Source organism: Oryzias latipes, chromosome 8 (genome assembly GCF_053564925.1).
Source record: "Oryzias latipes strain Hd-rR chromosome 8, Olatipes_Hd-rR_3.1".
NCBI classification, from domain to species: Eukaryota; Metazoa; Chordata; class Actinopteri; order Beloniformes; family Adrianichthyidae; genus Oryzias; species Oryzias latipes.
In genome coordinates, this window is record NC_136244.1 from 2,850,423 (window position 1) to 2,867,700 (window position 17,278).

At 42.8% G+C, this 17,278-nt stretch overlaps 1 protein-coding gene across 1 annotated transcript in view; it reads left to right on the forward strand.

The window, feature by feature from the left end:
- Positions 1 to 6,968, forward strand: part of cpt1a2b (carnitine palmitoyltransferase 1A2b) — a 37,305-nt gene extending 30,337 nt beyond the window's left edge. Inside the window, exons 16-19 of the mRNA XM_004071865.5 lie at positions 279 to 434; positions 3,208 to 3,321; positions 3,588 to 3,680; positions 4,750 to 6,968. Coding sequence (XP_004071913.1) covers positions 279 to 434; positions 3,208 to 3,321; positions 3,588 to 3,680; positions 4,750 to 4,872 — 486 coding nt within the window. The 3' untranslated portion in view covers positions 4,873 to 6,968. The remainder of the gene's footprint in view (positions 1 to 278; positions 435 to 3,207; positions 3,322 to 3,587; positions 3,681 to 4,749) is intronic.
- Positions 6,969 to 17,278: the final 10,310 nt, after the last annotated feature.

Consider the following 17,278-nt stretch of genomic DNA (forward strand, 5'->3'; position numbering starts at 1 on the left):
CAGTAGTACATTTTGTTTAGCTAGTAACTAAAATCCAACATTATTCTGCATTTTAGAGCAATAAAAACTACACTCTACTATATTTATGAAGATTGCGAATCCCCAATCTCGGAGATCATTAATATTCATACTTGAGTTTTCGGGAAGACATTGTGATTATCGGAGTAATCGGATACGGGTTACAGCCCTATTTGCTAAAAATTACAGACTCTTGGTTCTTTGTCAAATTCAAAGACCTTCCCTAAAGATTTGTGTTTCTAACGGATGTGGTTCTGCAGGGAGCGGACCAGTGCAAACGTCTCTTCCGCCAGGCTTCTGAGAAGCACCAGAACCTTTATCGCATGGCCATGACCGGAGCCGGGATAGACCGACACCTCTTCTGCCTGTACGTCGTCTCCAAGTACCTGGGCGTGGATTCGCCTTTCCTCAAAGAGGTGAGCTGCTCGCCTCTTCTTCCCAGACGATGGCTTCTAGCTTTGTTTCCCCTTTGCGTCTCGTGTTCCCCGTTTTGTGGTTGGTTGATAACGTAAAGCCCCCGTTTCAAGGTCAATTCAACAACTGGACGAGTCGAGCAGAAGTGCCGGTTAACGCACAGCCCAAAACTCCCGTCTGCCTGGTTCCTTTGTCCTCTCAGATTGTAGGTTCTTGAACCTCTGATGAGAACATGCACTAGAGGAAGCTGAAAGCTGAAACTGGGCCAGCTTCAATCCTCAATCACTGTCAGGAAAACAGACTGTTGACGTTTAGCTCAGATGTTTGCCAAACCGACGGCCGGAATGAGATAAGCATGTAGTTACCGAAATTACCCCCTTTAGAGGGTTATAAATAACTCTCTAAAGTTCTGTGTTTATTGGGGGGTCAAAGGTACATTTTGAGGACATATGTTAGCATTTTAGTTTAAATGCTGGAGAAATTTTTGAAGACGACCGTCACTTCAAAGCCGTGGTAACAAAGCTGAACATATATTTCCTCCTAAACAAGCGTGTGCTTTAATCAGAAAGTCTTTTGTAAAGTTCCCCCACACACACACACACACACAACAGTTCCTCTAATTCCCGGAGAAAGAGTAGCTTTGTGGATGTGGTGAAGAGGATGAAGCAAGTAGGGCTGAAACGATTCCTCGAGTTACTTGATTACAAAAATTCTTCGAGGCAAAAACTCTGCCTCAAAGCCTCGTTAAATTCCTATGACGCGCACTATACGCGCGGCGCAGGGATTTGATTGTGTCACACGGACCTTTTGAATTTAGTTGGCGCGATGGCGGAGAATAGATCTATAAATAAACGGCAGAAATTGTCTAAAGTGTGGGATCATTACACACTTAATAAAGAAGAGAACAAGGTGCAGTGTCTCTACTGCAAAATAGAGCTGGCATACACAACAGCACATCTTCCATGATTCAGTATCTGAACAGAAGACATCGGCGCAACCGCTGTAACCTCGACCCTTAGGTACGGAACCCGCGCGTGCCACCGGCAGGGAGCGAGTGGCGGTGTCAGCCGCTCCGCGGCGACCAGCGCAGGCCGCCTCGGCGGGCGGCGAGAGCCCCTAGCTGCGGTATTCAGGCGACCGGGCCTGATTTGAATACTCTAATTTTTTCAAAGTAAACGCTTCAGACCCCGCGGGACACTCAGCTAAGAGCATTGAGGGGGCGCCGAGAGGCAGGGGCTGGGACAGGCGGTAGCTCGCCTTTCGGCGGACCGCGAGGCTTCTTTAAGCATTGCAAAAATAACAAAAGTATTATTTTTACACAAATTATAAACAATGATAATGATCAAATATGTTTTTCTGATTCTTTTATTTTTAATGGCCTTCCATTTTGGTGTTGTGCCACCCTTTCAAAGTCTTCTGCCCCCCATACAAAATGTTCTAGCTCCGCCACTTCTCAAGACCAACTTAAAAACACCAAAGTAACATTTGCATCAAAGCGGATCTTTAAAATCAAATGCTTGTTCATTTTACGACCACATCATTTTTGTCATGCATCATTTGTTTTGGTTGTTCAAAAACACACACAAGTCGTTTTATCCGATTACTCGATTAATCGATCGATTAAGTGCTAGATGTATTGATTACAAAAAGAATCGATAGCTGCAGCCCTAGAAGCAAGGATTTCACAGAAAACACAAACATGCTGGTTCCTGCAGATTTTAGACTGGAAGATGGAAGTTGATTTATCTAGAAAAACCAAAACAAAAAAAGACAGAGAATCCCTCCAGAAATGTGGCTGGTAGTGTTTTATTAGACTTTATGAAGTGATGGGGGTCATTTTAGTGTTTTATACTGCGGTTGGATGCACAAACGTTTTAAAACTGCTCATTCTAAAGCTCTGAATGTGTAAACCCCATGAACGAAGAAAATATGGATTTATGTAAAGAGGAAACGTTTGTTGGTCAAAGATTGTTACTTCTCCTCCGAGGTAGATCCACAGAGATCCAGAAACCAGTAAAATGGCTTTTTGAGGTTTTTGGGTTCGTTCCATTGACTGTATATGCCAACCAAACAGAGTGACTCCTCCCCCTTGGCGTTCCAAACAGGAAGTACCCGCTGGCCCCAAGAAGCCGAAATCCCATAGACTTCTATAGAGAAATAAAAAGCTGGTACTGTTGTCACTTTCTAACATCTTCTTGACAATCCTCATTTATTTTACATTTTTTTCTGTAGTACAAGTTGTCTGTTTAGGTCTTCGTTTATCCAGGTGGCCCAGTCTGGAGGGTTGTGTCAAAATAAGTTTTAAAACGTTTCGCCGCTCATCTAACTGGCTTTTTCAGTGCGAGTGGTGCAGGATTCCCCACCACCAATCGCACTGATGAAGCCGCATTTTTCCAATCCAGTTGATTCGACTCAACTTCAAGTCTGTAAGGCAAATTATCCAAGTTAGAAAGTGGCAACTCAGAGGCTTCGATAAAAGCATGTGGTGCCCGCTGGCCCCCATGTCCAACGTTCGAAACCCTTGATTGATAGATCTCGTATAGACTACTTTTAAAGTGTAGGGATGTGGACGTCCAATGTGCTCACTATTGACCAGCAAGAGCGGTTGCCAAAGAAACGATGCCTCAACAGTTGGTCTGAGCCATCGTTTCTATCCTTGTGACGTCAGACTCTCTTGTTCCATTCTCAGATACGGTCCAAGGCGTTGAGACTTGGGTTCACGTCCTCCTGAAGTTCTTTTCTCCTCTGCTTTTTCTCCCCCCGAACCAAACGCAGGTTCTGTCTGAGCCTTGGCGCCTCTCCACCAGCCAGACTCCGGTGCAGCAGATGGAGCTGTTCGACCTGAAGAACCACCCAGACTTCGTATCACTCGGTGGAGGGTTCGGACCCGTAAGTACCCAAAGTCCTCAAGAGTCGCCCGCATGTGAGCGAAAGGAGCAAAGTGTTGATCAGATGTTGGTCGTAGCCTGGTCACCGTAGCTTTAGCTCCAGCGTTTGCATGTGTTTGACTACCGTAATTCTTCAACCGTTTACTCAATGAACGTAGTTCCAATGGATCCTGAAATGGAGAAACGCAGCTTTGTGCTGATAAGTGTTTACGTATGTAATGTCTAACACAGAAGGAGAACTTTAGTGGCTTTTGCGTTTGTCTTCAGGTCGCAGACGATGGTTATGGCGTTTCATACATCATCGTTGGTGAAGATATGATCAACTTCCACGTGTCCTCTAAACACTCCTGTGGGGAAACGGTAAGTCTCCTCTGGTGGGGGGCACATCTGAGTGAGTGAGCGGTGAGCTACGCTGATACACCAGTCTAGCCCCCCCATTGCTCGGGGTCGGGCATAGAGGCACTGGGCGTTCAAGCATAGAGACACTGGGGGGGTTCAAGCATAGAGACACTGGGGGTCTTCACTGGGGTTTTCACTCTACGGAGTCACCAAGCGGTCTACAACCTTGAGGGTCACCTGTGTGCCACGTACCCGTTTGCCCTTGTATTTTACTGGTATCCACCCAGAATCTGCTTTTTTATTTATTTATTTTATTTTTTATTTATTTTTATTTTCGGGGGAGTTTTTCCTTACCGAGAAGGAGGATCTAAGGGCAGGGATTTCCACTTTAGCTTGGTCTGTTTAGGTTAGCAATTAACTAATGTATTTTAGAACTGGTTTTATTTTTATTTTTTTGCAATAAGTGAACCCGTTGAGACAGCTGTGTTGTAGCATCAGACTATATAAATAAAACTGAATTAAATCTCTTTTAGACTCATAATCCAGGAAGCGTCCAAAGTAGAGGAGAGTATGTTTCCTTTTAGTTACCCATCACTGGTCAAAACATGGAGAAACTAAATGCCGTCAACTTTTGCTGCGTCTCCTTTTGGTGGAGATTATCGGTGGATGTGCCTCACACACAGTGCTTCAGGTTTTCCACCACTGAAAGAATTTCTGAAGGATGCTAAACTCAAAGTGAAAATGAAAGTGCAGCAAACCAAGAGTGTGACACAAGTTCATCGCTAAGTGTTGCAGCATTTTTACCCTCAGAACTTTGTACTGAGGATAAAAAGAGTTCCAGGACTTTAGGAGTTTATCTGCTTTTCTACCACGGTCCGGGTGAATACTCGATTCTGATTGGCTGCTGGGTGTGCATTAAGTATTGGTTAATGGCAGACGACGTGTGCATTATCAGAAATGAACGCACGTGCGTTCATTTCTGATAATGCACACGTCCTCTGCCATTAACCCCTTACATCTGCATGACCACCTCCTCTTCCTCAACTGTGGTTTTATTCACCGGACGCCATCTTTCTGCCCTTCCTCGCAGGACTCTCACAGGTTTGGAGCTCAGATCGCCAAAGCCCTTCAGGACATCATGGCCGTCCTCTCCGCCGACACGGCGTCCTCCTCCAAAGGGCCGGCTCAGCCGCAGTCCAAGAAGCTCCTCTAAACGGGCCGAGCCCCGCATCCCAGAACCCCACCGCCCCAATGTGACCCTCCATCAGTCCGTAACTAATGAGAATTTCACACAAGCCAGTATCCTCGCATTACCCAGACTTCGGCTGGATTCTCCCTAACCGCTCAACCACCTGATGGCCTCAGTTTTTACAGACTTCTGCTGGGAAACATTCTTGAAATCTGAACAGGGAAATCTATGTGTTGTTTGGAGATGATGATGGTGAGAGCAGATGTAGTTAGAACAAAAGTTCCTTCTGTCAGCTCCATCTATTACCGCGTTTCCACGGAAACTGGGCAGAAGAGACGGCAGGGAGATTTCCAGAGGAGCTGTGTGAGAATACAGAGTGGTACTGTTGAGCATCACACGCCCTGACCACATCTCCTTAGTTTCTTAACTTCTGATTGAGCCGTACGTCTTTATCTGCGGCGTAAAGCTCCTTTTGGATGATGCTGGTTCAGGAACTCGGTGGAATTTCCCGCTGGACGCTGTCCTTTGACATTTAGGTAGACCTCATCCACTAAAAAACGACATTGAAAGCACAAAAGTATTCAATCTAAAGATGTGATAGGGAGCAAAGAACAAAAAATTCTTGAGTTTAAGGTGAGGATTAAACACGTTTGCAAAGAAGTTAGGGGAAAAAGGGCAACACAAGATTTTATTTTGTTTTGTTTTGTAATAAAATATGTATTTTTTTGTTTTTAAGATGTGTGTATATAACAAAAAGTACTGTGGAAAATGCTGGGTTGATCATATGTCACATGAAAGCAGTTGATCGAGTCATAATTAGGTTCTTTTTATGTTTTTTAATCTTTTATTTTTGAGTTGTGCAAGTTCTCCCTCACTAATCCCTGATCAGGACTTTAGTCTTCAAAGCCTCTGAACTTCACCGTTTCTGTAGATTCTGAGCCCCGTTTAGTCTCCATGATCGTTGTTTGATCGGCATTATGCGGGCAAGAAAGCTGCCTCCAGAGCTGCATCAGCTGCTCCGTGTTCCAGAGATGAGCTGAAAGACTTCTTTAAAACGACATTTCCTCTTGGTGTCCCAACGTTTGATGACCTGCTGCTGAGCAGAAGTGAAGCTTTCTCGCCGCCAGTCCGTCTCTGCTGAGTCAGCAGTGGTGCCTTCTCCCTGCTGTTTCCTGTTCACCGGTGAAGCAGATCCCGACCTGCAGGTTCCCCGCTGGCTCGCTGCAGCTTCGCAGCTGCACACAATCCCCTCAGTGACGCATGAGGAGGATCATGCTGGCAAAGAAAAGATGGAATGAATTCAGGCTCTGGTGCAGCACTAACCCCTGCCGGCTTCTAGAGGCGTCTTCTGGGGTTTTCCAGATGAACAAACGGCTTTCAAAAACCAGATTCCAGATCAGTTACATCATTTTTCAATGCAAAGTGAACATCGGCCTTTAAAAGTGTGATGCAGTATGAGGACCTGCCAAGACCCAAACACAGCCTGCAGAACTCTATCTCTGTAGAAGTTTCCAGAGCTGACAGGAAGTTTGGGGAAAATCCTCCGTTTCCTGTAGCTGAGATCAGAGATGCAGCAGCTACTGTGGAGGCGGTCTGGTCTCCTCATCCACCTCCTCAGATCAGTCTGATCCTGGTCTGGGATTCCAGCTGCTCCCTTTGAGCATGTTCAGCCCGTGTCCTTGTTGTAACGTGTGTGTTTTTGTGTGTCAGCACATGTGCTCAGGGTGTCTTTTGACAGTTACGGCCATGAGATGCGCTTCAGCCAAATCCGAAAAGAGTGTTTCTGAGTTCCTCCTCCTGTGAGGGGATGAAGACGATGCACAGTCTGGATTTGTGCATCGAGGGCCAAACACTAAATGCAGTTATGTGCCTCAGCCTGCCTCCTCTGTGACGCACACTTACTGTGACGGGGGAAGCAACAACTGTAGATTGTAGCAACACAATGTCTCTTTTCACAGAACAAACCACAACTCAGACCTTTATATTTGTGAGATATTTTTTTACATGTGAGACTGAGAAAAGCGCAGATGTTTCCTGATGATCTGTTTTTGATTTTTAAAGCCTATTTAAATGTGGAAATATGTTGGTGTGTTTTGGCAAATAAATATTTTTGTGGTTAAGCTGTTTGTTTTTGTGTATTTTTTCTAAACTCTACAAAAACATTTGATACAAAAACTGATTTTTGGAATCTTTCCTGTGGTTTTTAGCTTTCTCTGTGCTTTACTGCTGTGAACTTCTTTGAGTGTTTTTTTTTATTTTGAAAAAAAACAAAAATGTCTTGGGGGAAAAAAAAACTTAAAATGTATATTTCTTAGTTAATGCAGCAGTTTATGCAGATGCAGCTACCATCCTACTGCACCTGTTTGCTGTTCAAACTCAAATCTGGTTCAGTTTTGAGTAAAAGTGTCTTCATTGCTGCTGAGTCCAAATAAAAGGTTGGACTGTTTTAACTCACTAATAGGTGATAAAAATGTTACATAAAGTTCTGGATAACAAAATGCTTTATTTACTGTATATTAATTCACTGCATATATACTTCCATAACTAAATTACTGTATTGAAATTTAAGGAAATGCATGTAAAACATACTATTTAAGATCAACAGGCAGTTGGCAGTTATTACAGAGATCCATCCAATCCAATCTTTGGTCAAATATAAATACTGGAATCCAAAGGTTTAGATTATTTTAAATGAATGCATAAAGTACACCAGAACTGTATTCCACACAATATAAAGATTTAAAAAAGACAAAAGTACTTTTCTCTTTGCCAAATTTCCGAACAACAGGGAAAGATGGGTCTCAATTCAAGGAGTTGAGACATGAAACAATCTAAAAGAATAAAATCAAATATAAAAAAACTACTTTAAGATAAGAAAAAATACATAAAAAATTTTCAAAGCTGAAGCTTCTTATTCACTGCTTCTGATTGTTGAGGGCACTAAAGGAACATTCCACTGAAACTTTCACACCAAGACCTCCTAGGGCCAGGCCCTGTTCAAAAACCACAGGACCTGGCCTGCTCAAACCTGGATTAAATCAGGATTTAGATCGTAAAGAACACATTCATACCCTTCCTGCAAACTTGTGGTGTTATATAACACTTCTTAATTATTATAAAGTACTTAAGTTCTCTGTTAGAATGATCGTCAGCTGCCTTTATCCTGTTCTCACTATTCAGAACCTATCCAACACTAAAAATAGTTTTGTCCGTTTTCTTCCTTTTTTTATGGTTTTGAAACAGAAGTCTGACAAAATATTTATTTGTTAAACATTGATCAGTGGAATCAGTCACCTGCAGCACTTCCTGTCTCCACCTGTTTAACCTGGCAAGCTGCCACTACACCAAGTTGATAAAATATGGGAACATGTTACTTACCAGTTAGTTCTAGTCCTGTGTCCTTCTGACAAAACTACTACTTCTATGCAAGCACTTTGTGTTTTTGAGCCCAATGTAAGGGATTGTTGCTAAACTTCCATTTGAATAAAAATGACATTTACTGAGAGGACCACAACTGTGACTCTCACGGCTGCTGGAAAGGAAAATGCAAGGTGGCTGCTGTGTGCCAGTTATTGGGGGAGAAGCAAAGAGAGGGACTTAAGAACTTGGTCTATGACAGGGGTATCAACTAAATGTAAAAAGGGGGTTACATCTTTTTTTTGGAAGCAAAGTTCCAGAAGATTATAATATCTAGCTCTTTACTGTGACATATGTGATCAATACTGGATCATCAGATCCAATCAATTCAGTACAATTCCAAAACCTTTGGACTCATTTCTTGTTATGCAACATTAAAGTAACTCAGTAGATATTTACAATGTTATCAAACGGATGAAATAAAAGAAGGGCTGCTTTTCAAAATAAAATAAAAAGGTCTAAATGAAGTGCTTAACTTTAATTAAATTAATCATTATAATTATTTTTAATAATAAATTAAGTAAAAAGGAAAGACAGTCTATCCATTCTGGTTTAAAATTTCTGTCCACCTTTGTCTTTCCAGACCCTGACATTTTAAAGTTTATCTCTTCCTTTTTCAGTTTCACCCATCTCTTCCTCTGTCATCCGTGTCTCTCCCTTCCTCATTTTCAGAAATCAAATAAAGGTTTCACAAATCAGAAACTGCATTTAATGTATTATTTACTATCTAATGCATAATTTAAGGTTTGAGGTCCTGTGGTCTTTGAACAAGACCCGGTCCTAGGTGAGCTTAGTGTATAAAATGCAGTGAAATGTTCGCTACACAAACTTTTGAGGTTTTACTTGCAAGCAAGGAGTGGACGGGCAATAATTAGATTAATTCTGTCCACTGAGAGCATTCAAACATTATAGTCAGTTAAACTGTTTAGACACACATACAAGAGTTCCGGCTCTCCTTACGGCTGCAGGTCTGAGTTTCCAGGAGATGAGGTCAGAGAGGTTTGTTTTGGTAGCTGGTGGTGCAGAGAAATGTCTGTGCATGCCTGTGGTATTTCATAAACACATAGTGCATGCTGTCCAAACAGTATCAACTAAAAGACCAAAGAAAGGAAGAAAAGCAATTTAAAAAGAGTTACAGTTCTTCTTAAATACTGAAACACATTCCACAACCGTGTCCTCCATGTTCCCCAACGTCTGAACACAACAGCCTTTTCTAAAGCTACATAAACACAACCATTCCTTCTCACTTCAAAACTCAAACTTTCACAGTAAAAGAGCCGCTCAACGCTTTCAAAAATGAAAACACTATACACATCATTACACACAATAGCACAACAACTGAAAACACAATGCTCAATTTGTGAGAAGAATTTTGTTTCACAACTGCCAATGCACATTTTTAGAAACTTTACAGTAATGGATGTTCTTCGATCTCTGAAGAGGATTTGGCATTTAGATTCCTGAGTTTCACATGAAGAGTTTAAATCTATAGGAAACTCTGCGTGTACACTACTGTAACACAACTCAATGCAAAAACAGAACCTATTGCTAACTATACTCTTGAAAACATGATCCGGGTGTGAAGTTATTTTATTGACTTTATGATTAAGAGTGTTTTTATAACCGTATATGAGTGTTTTCCATCTTGTGATTTGCGTGTGCTTTGATTTCTGTTTCAGGTATTTTTGTAGTAATTGAGTGATGTCCTCTAGGCTAAGATGGCTCTCCTTTCAACCCCTCCAAGGGCGGCAATTTTCTGTGTTGGTTTGATTTCAGCCTGCTTGGTGTCATGCCTTTAGTGGTTTTGTTGTGAATGACCTTTTTTCAGGTAAGTCAGGCCTGGTGTGATTATGTCTGTTAGGATTTCGTTTGCTGTGTTTGTTGATATTTTGGTTACCTGTGGATGTTGTCGCGTTCCTTGCATTCGTTCACTCATCGTCCGCCTCATTTCCTCTACTACCGAGCGCCAGGACCCAAAGGTGATGATGCCCTTGTTGGGGGCGGAGGCTTGGGGGAGGAGGATGAGGGGGATGCGGTGGCATTGAATTGAATCTGTGGTGATGTGTCCTTCTATTGATTGTGAAGAAAATTGACACATAGAACTGGAACAATATATTACCCATAGAACTTGAAGAATATATAACCCACAGCCTGCTCTGTCCTTCCTCATAACCGCCTCGATTCTTCCTCCATCGATGGTCACTGATTGGTGGGAGGCCTTCCCACCATAGTCAATGATCATCTCCTTGGTCTTTGAGGTTCTCAGCACAAGACCAACGTCCCTGCTCCATGAGGTGAGTCTGCTGATGTACTCCCTGTACTCACTCTCACCCCTTCCCTTGACACACGCCACAGTAGCGGTGTCGTCCAAATACTTCTGGACATGACAAGCTGCAGATCTAATAATGCCTCATGATCATTATCAGGAACATCAACGAGCTATTCTAGTGTCGCCCAGCCGACTGACAGTTCAACAACATGAACACAAAATGTGGCACTTTCAAAGTCACAGAATGAAGTGACACAATAGTGGTAGACATCCATTGAAGCAGCTTTCACACATACAGGCAACATCCTTCCCACAAGAGCAAGCTTAGAAGAAAAATAAGCAACAAGTCAGAGTTTGTCTCTATACATTTATCTCAGCAAAGAAGTCATGTCATTGTTTCTGCAGTCTAGAGTTGAAACAAAAAGGGTTTGAATAATCTGGGAGAGCCAACGCATCTATTAAAGCCTGTTTTAGATGTCTAAATAAAATCATTAAGGATTACAACAGATTATCTTTGAACCTAGATTAAACCAAAGGGACGTTTTCTGGTCATTTCAACGCTGATACCAAGATCTCAATTAAAATAAATAATGTCCCATTTGAAAGTCTAACAGGAATTAAATTCTTAGGGTTTGTAGTGATAACTAAGTTGGAAGCCTCACATCAGACACATACAAACCAAAACGAGCCGTCAGAATTGTACATAACCACAATCATACAAACAATTTATTTGATCAAAACAGACTTTTAAAACTGTTTGACCTTGTTGATTTTTACACCAACAACTTCTATACAGAGCCAGAGGGAAATGGTTCCCATTCAATCTCCAGAAACAGTTTTTAGACAAAGAAGTAGGAACTTCAAGATTAAATTGATTAGAACCAGAAAGAAAAGTTTCTGTGTGTCGGTGTGTGGCACTAAACTTTGGAACGGGTTAAGAAATGAGTTCAAACAATGTTCAGATATCCAAATATTCAAGAAAATGTAGAAAGAAACTCTGATTTCAGGATATGAAGATAAGATGAGTTAAGGATCAACAGGTGTTTGAATAAATCCAAATGCATGTGTGAACTTGATTGTGGTGAAATAATCAAAGCTCTTTTAATTGAAACATAATGAGTATTACATTGTATAATGTGCAATAATGATTACTGAAAGGGTGTTTCCCATTTTTTGATCCCTTCTGTTAACCTTAAGGGGTCTTATGACAAAACTGAGAAAATGACTCACATGTAATTTCCTCATTTCAGTGGTAGTTTCTGCTTCCTCCTCACCGCAGTGGGGTGCAGAAATCTTGTCTAGGACATCCACTGATCAGGTGTTGTGCCACAACCGCTTTTGGGTGGAATTCTCAGGACGTGGGATATTTCCACTCACACAAGCACAAACTCACATTTCATGATATAAAGATAAGGGGAGTTAAGGATCAACAGATGTTTGAACAAATTCAAATACATGTGTGAACTTGATTGTGGTGAAATAATGAAAGCTCTTTTAATTAAAATCATGAGTATTAAACTGTATGATGTGCAATAATGATTACTGAAATGTTTTAATTATAATCAATAAGCCCTCACACCATACTCAATATTTTCTATTTATATAATCACTTTGAGTTTGTTAGTTTAAATCATATTTTCATCCCAAATCATAGTACAAAGAAACATAAGTTTTTTTTTAATATATTTTCTTTTGTCTTTCGGTTGATTCTGTTTAGACACTCTGTCCTCTGTTTTTGTGACATGACAGCTGCATAGAGACACTTCTCTACACCACTTGCAGCAACCTCAAAACAAACCTCACTGACTTCAGCTCTCTGGGAACTCACGGTTCTAGACCCACAGTTGTGATGAGAAGCTAAAATCTTGAATGTGTGTCCAAACAGTACAACTGATGGCGATCTGGGAACGCACCCTCAGGTCTGCGGCCGGTAACAGAAGGGATCAAAAAATGGGAAACACCCTTTCAGTAATCATTATTGCACATTATACAATGTAATACTCATTATGTTTCAATTAAAAGAGCTTTGATTATTTCACCACAATCAAGTTCACACGTGCATTTGGATTTATTCAAACACCTGTTGATCCTTAACTCATCTCATCTTCATATCCTGAAATCAGAGTTTCTTTCTACATTTTCTTGAATATTTGGATATCTGAACATTGTTTGAACTCATTTCTTAACCCGTTCCAAAGTTTAGTGCCACACACCGACACACAGAAACTTTTCTTTCTGGTTCTAATCAATTTAATCTTGAAGTTCCTACTTCCCCTCAGTTTGTTCCTCCTTCATTGTCTCTCCGGGGTGGCAGGAAAGACGTGTGGCATGACCCCACTTTTAGAACCTGGCTCTGCACAGACCTGGGGACAAAGAGTCTTTTGGGCGGTCCTCCGCCAGGATACGGCTCACGGGTGTGAGCCTCCCTAATAGTCCTCTCTAGTTGCCAGGTGACAACACCCAAAACACGGTCAGCTGGGATCACGGTAGTGGGCTCCAGGTCCTCTACAACCAGTTCCTGCCGCCGAGAGAGGGCGTCAGGCTTAACGTTCTTGGAACCAGGGCGGTATGACACCCTGGTCCGTGGTCCGGATGTACAAAAGATTTTTGTGATCCGTCCAGACCACAAAAGGCTGAATCGCCCCCTCTTGCCAGTGGCGCCATTCCTCCAGGGCCAGCTTAATAGCTAGTAGCTCCTTGTCCCCTACGTCATAGCTCGTCTCCGTTTGGGACGCCGAGAAAAGAAGGCGCAGGGGTGGATTTTACCGTCGGTAGCAGAGCGCTGGGACAACACAGCCCCTACCCCTGTGTCGGAGGTGTCTACTTCAACTATGAACTGACCGGAGGGGTCGGGTTGGATCAAAACCGGCGCAGTGGAAAACAATGACTTTAAACATTGAAAAGCAGCATCCGCAGCATCTGTCCACTGAAAAGGCACGGAGAGGGAGGTAAGACCCGTCAGAGGTGAGGCGACAGAACTGTAATTACGAATGAATCTACGTAGGAAATTTGCAAACCCCAAAAAACGTTGAAGCTGCTTCCGGTTGGTGGGAACGGGCCACTCCACCACTGCGCTCACCTTGGCCGGATCAGGTCGCACCTCCCCCTCGGCAACGACAAACCCCAAAAAGGAAACACAAGAGGAGTGGAAATCACACTTCTCGGCCTTGACATACAGTTTATTCTCCAACAACCGCTGGAGGACCAGCCGAACATGCCGCCGATGTTCGTCCGGGTTCCGCGGAAAAAAAAAAGATGTCGTCTAGATAAACAAACACAAAATGATGAAGAAAATCGCAGAGCACATCATTTATCATGCACTGTAACACAGCCGGGGCGTTAGACAGGGCAAAAGGCATCACCAAATACTCATAGTGACCCAGCGGGGTGTTGAATGCGGTCTTCCACTCATCACCCTGCCTGATAGGCACCAGGTGGTAGGCGTTCCGCAAGTTCAACTTGGTAAAAATCCTAGCCTCCTGCAGGGATTCGAACGCAGAGTTCATCAAGGGAAGAGAATAGTGATTTTTAACCGTAATAGCGTTCAGTTCCCTATAGTCAATACATGACCGCAAGGAGCCGTCCTTCTTGCCCACAAAGAAAAACCCGGCTCCCAGGGGGGAAGAGGAGGGTCTGATGAGATCCACCTTCAAAGACTCAGCCACATACTGTTCCATGGTCTCCCTCTCAGGCCTCGACAGATTGTACAGTCAGCCCTTAGGCAGAGGGTTGCCGGCCCGCAGTTCAATGGCGCAGTCATAGGGCGTGTGCGGCGGAAAGGAGGGAGCCTGGAATTTAGAACCCCCCCCCCAAGTCATGGTGCTCCGGCGGAACAGCGGAGACGTCAGGTGAGGGCGGCTGCCCAGCTGGGGCAGCGGGATCAGCCCCTGGACGTTGAGCCGAGCGCAAACAGGTCTTATGGCAGTAAGTACTCCAACCGACAACGCGACTAGCGGCCCAGTCCACTACTGGATTGTGAGTAGATAACCAGGGGAATCCCAACACAACGGGGTTATGGGGGAAGTCAAAAATAAAAAAAAACGAGTGAACCAGTGACGTGCAGTGAGGTTAAAGGAGGGGTGGGCAATTCCAGGCTTCGAGGGCCGGTGTGTCTGCATGATTTCCAGACATCCTTGCCCTACTCATGGCTGATTACCTGGTTCAGGTGTGTCCAGCCAATCAGAACATGCCAGAGCAGGGTATGCTGGAAAACATGCAGGAATGCGGCCCTCAGTGCCCACCTCTGGGTTAATGGCTGGTGAGGCACTGACGTCATCAGTCACATTTACAAACATATGAACCATACTGAGTAACTTATCCACCATTTAATTGACAACAGTTAACGTGTTTTGTTTAAAATATAATTTCAACGTGTTTTTTTTTCATATACAAACTGCAGCATAGAAAAAAGCACAAACGTTATTATCATCTTACCTTTACTTGTAAATAAAGTCCATATTCCGCTCCTTCTGAAGAAAATTACTTGCCGCTTGCTATCACTTATTCTATTGTTTTTTAGCGTCATAATCTCAGGGCTCACCGGCGCCCCCTAACATGAGGCACGAGAATGTCTGGCCTCACCCAGCGGCTTTTTCGCCGGCGTTTAGCGCTCAGCACAAGAAACACGTCCTTCACATACAGTTATTTATAAAAACAAACACTGTACATCATATACATCTGCTAAATTATGTAAACTCAGCTCACATAGTACAAGTGATTGAACCGACATACAGAGAGACAGCAGCACCGTCTGACTGCATAGGTATTGCGCAATCCAAGGTGAGGCTCAGCGGGCTGGTGCCTCATCGCACGTCACTTCTAAATATCTGAACGGCAAATGCGGAAAGGTGAGGCACAGCCTCACCTGCCTCTCCTGACTGCACGTCACTGGAGTGAACTCATGGTGGTTGCCGGAAATAATAAGGTGAACGGGCTCCGTTACCTGAGTGATAGTGGCAACAGAAGCACCATTCAGGGAAACCACCTGCAAAGGGCGGGGCAACGTCTCGGACGTCTTGCAATCTTAGATCTTTAGCAAAAGAGCTTTTAAAAATCCCACAATCTAGATTGAAGACCAGGGGAGACCGGGCCTTTGCTCTAAGAGCCTCAACTCTGGAACGGTCTCCCTGAAGAGATCAGGCTCGCTAAGTCCCTACCAGTATTTAAAAACCTTTTAAAAACCTACCTCTATAGGCGATCTGATTCTTAAGTTTAAACATTTGATTTTATTGGTTTTATTGATTTCAATTATTTTACTGATTTATTGATTTCATTGATACTAACCGCTATCACTGTTTCATGTGTGTGCTGGGTTTTATTTCTACATATTGGAAAGTGTTTTTTCTGATTTTGTCTCATATTATTGTACAGCACTTTGTATTCTGGATTTCGAAAAGTGCTATATAAATAAAGTTTAATAATAATAATAATAATAATTATTATTATTATTGTATTTTCAGTTGTTTCACACTTTTTTGTGATGTATATAATTCCACATGTGTTAATTCACAGTTTTGATGCCTTCAGCGTGACTCTGCGATTGTCATAGTCATGAAAATAAAGAAAACTCTTTGAATGAGAAGGTGTTCAAAACTTTTGGTCTGACTGTATATGTGCACAAACAGTTGGGAAATAAAAAAAACACAGACTATGAATAAATTCGGTTTGGCGCCCCTATGCAACGCATTTACTGCATTCACACTTTTTGCGCCCGAGCCCCCCTCCCCCCACACACACACACCCACACAGATGTGGTACATCTGCCGTATACTTTATCAGTTTAGCTCTTAAACAACCTTTTGCCACTGATGCTTTGATAGTACAGGCTCCTTCATTCTAGATTGATTCTAGAAAAAAGTCTCATCTCTCTAAACTCCTTTGCTGACCATAAAGGGACTCGATAAAGGCCTCTCTGAATGTGGTGGAAATAAACAAGAACTTCCTCACAAAACCAGACAGATGTGAGCCAGCCCCTTAACCCTGAGTGGGATGACAACAATGTGTCAATCATTGACTGAATGAGACAGCTGTAGTGAGTGAGCGTGACCTTCAGTGTAACTGGAGAAAAGTTAGATCAAAACTGAGAATTGAGGGGGCGGTGGTGGCCGGGCACTGGCCAAGGGAAGGATATTATGTCCAACATCCGATATCCTAGCCAAAAAGGCCTGAAGATAAGTGCTGCAATCAGATTGGGCTGTTGAGAGGAAGAGGGTGATGTCAGTGTATTCATGTTGTTAAAAATAGTTTGGGGGTTTCTGTTGCTCATTGAAATAAGTTTCTGAAAAATTGTTGACCTAACTGGCTTTATCATGTCATTTCGGGTGGAGACCAGCTCTGTGCACTTTCAGTTTGGTTGTTTTCCACAGACGTTGTGCTTTACAGCAACCTCTTCTGAAGGTACAAATGTCAGCCGTAATCCAAGGAAATGACCTATCAGAAGTGACGCTCTGTCTGACAGGAGCAATTGTGTTTAAAATGGTTTCACAGAGACTGTTAAAAGATTGCATGAAAGAATCTAGATTGATGAAATGATTACAAGAAATTGTATCAAACAGATCTGCGAATCTATCCGACACATTTTGATTTAAAATTCGTCGCTGTATTCTAACAGGTGTGGTTGAAGGTGGGCGGGGAAAGTCACAGTGAAGATAATCCAGCTGGGTTCGCTGATGTGACTGTTTTTACAGTAAGGTGCTTAATATCTTGACCTGGGGGGGAAGACTAGGTCCAGAGTGTGTCCTTTGT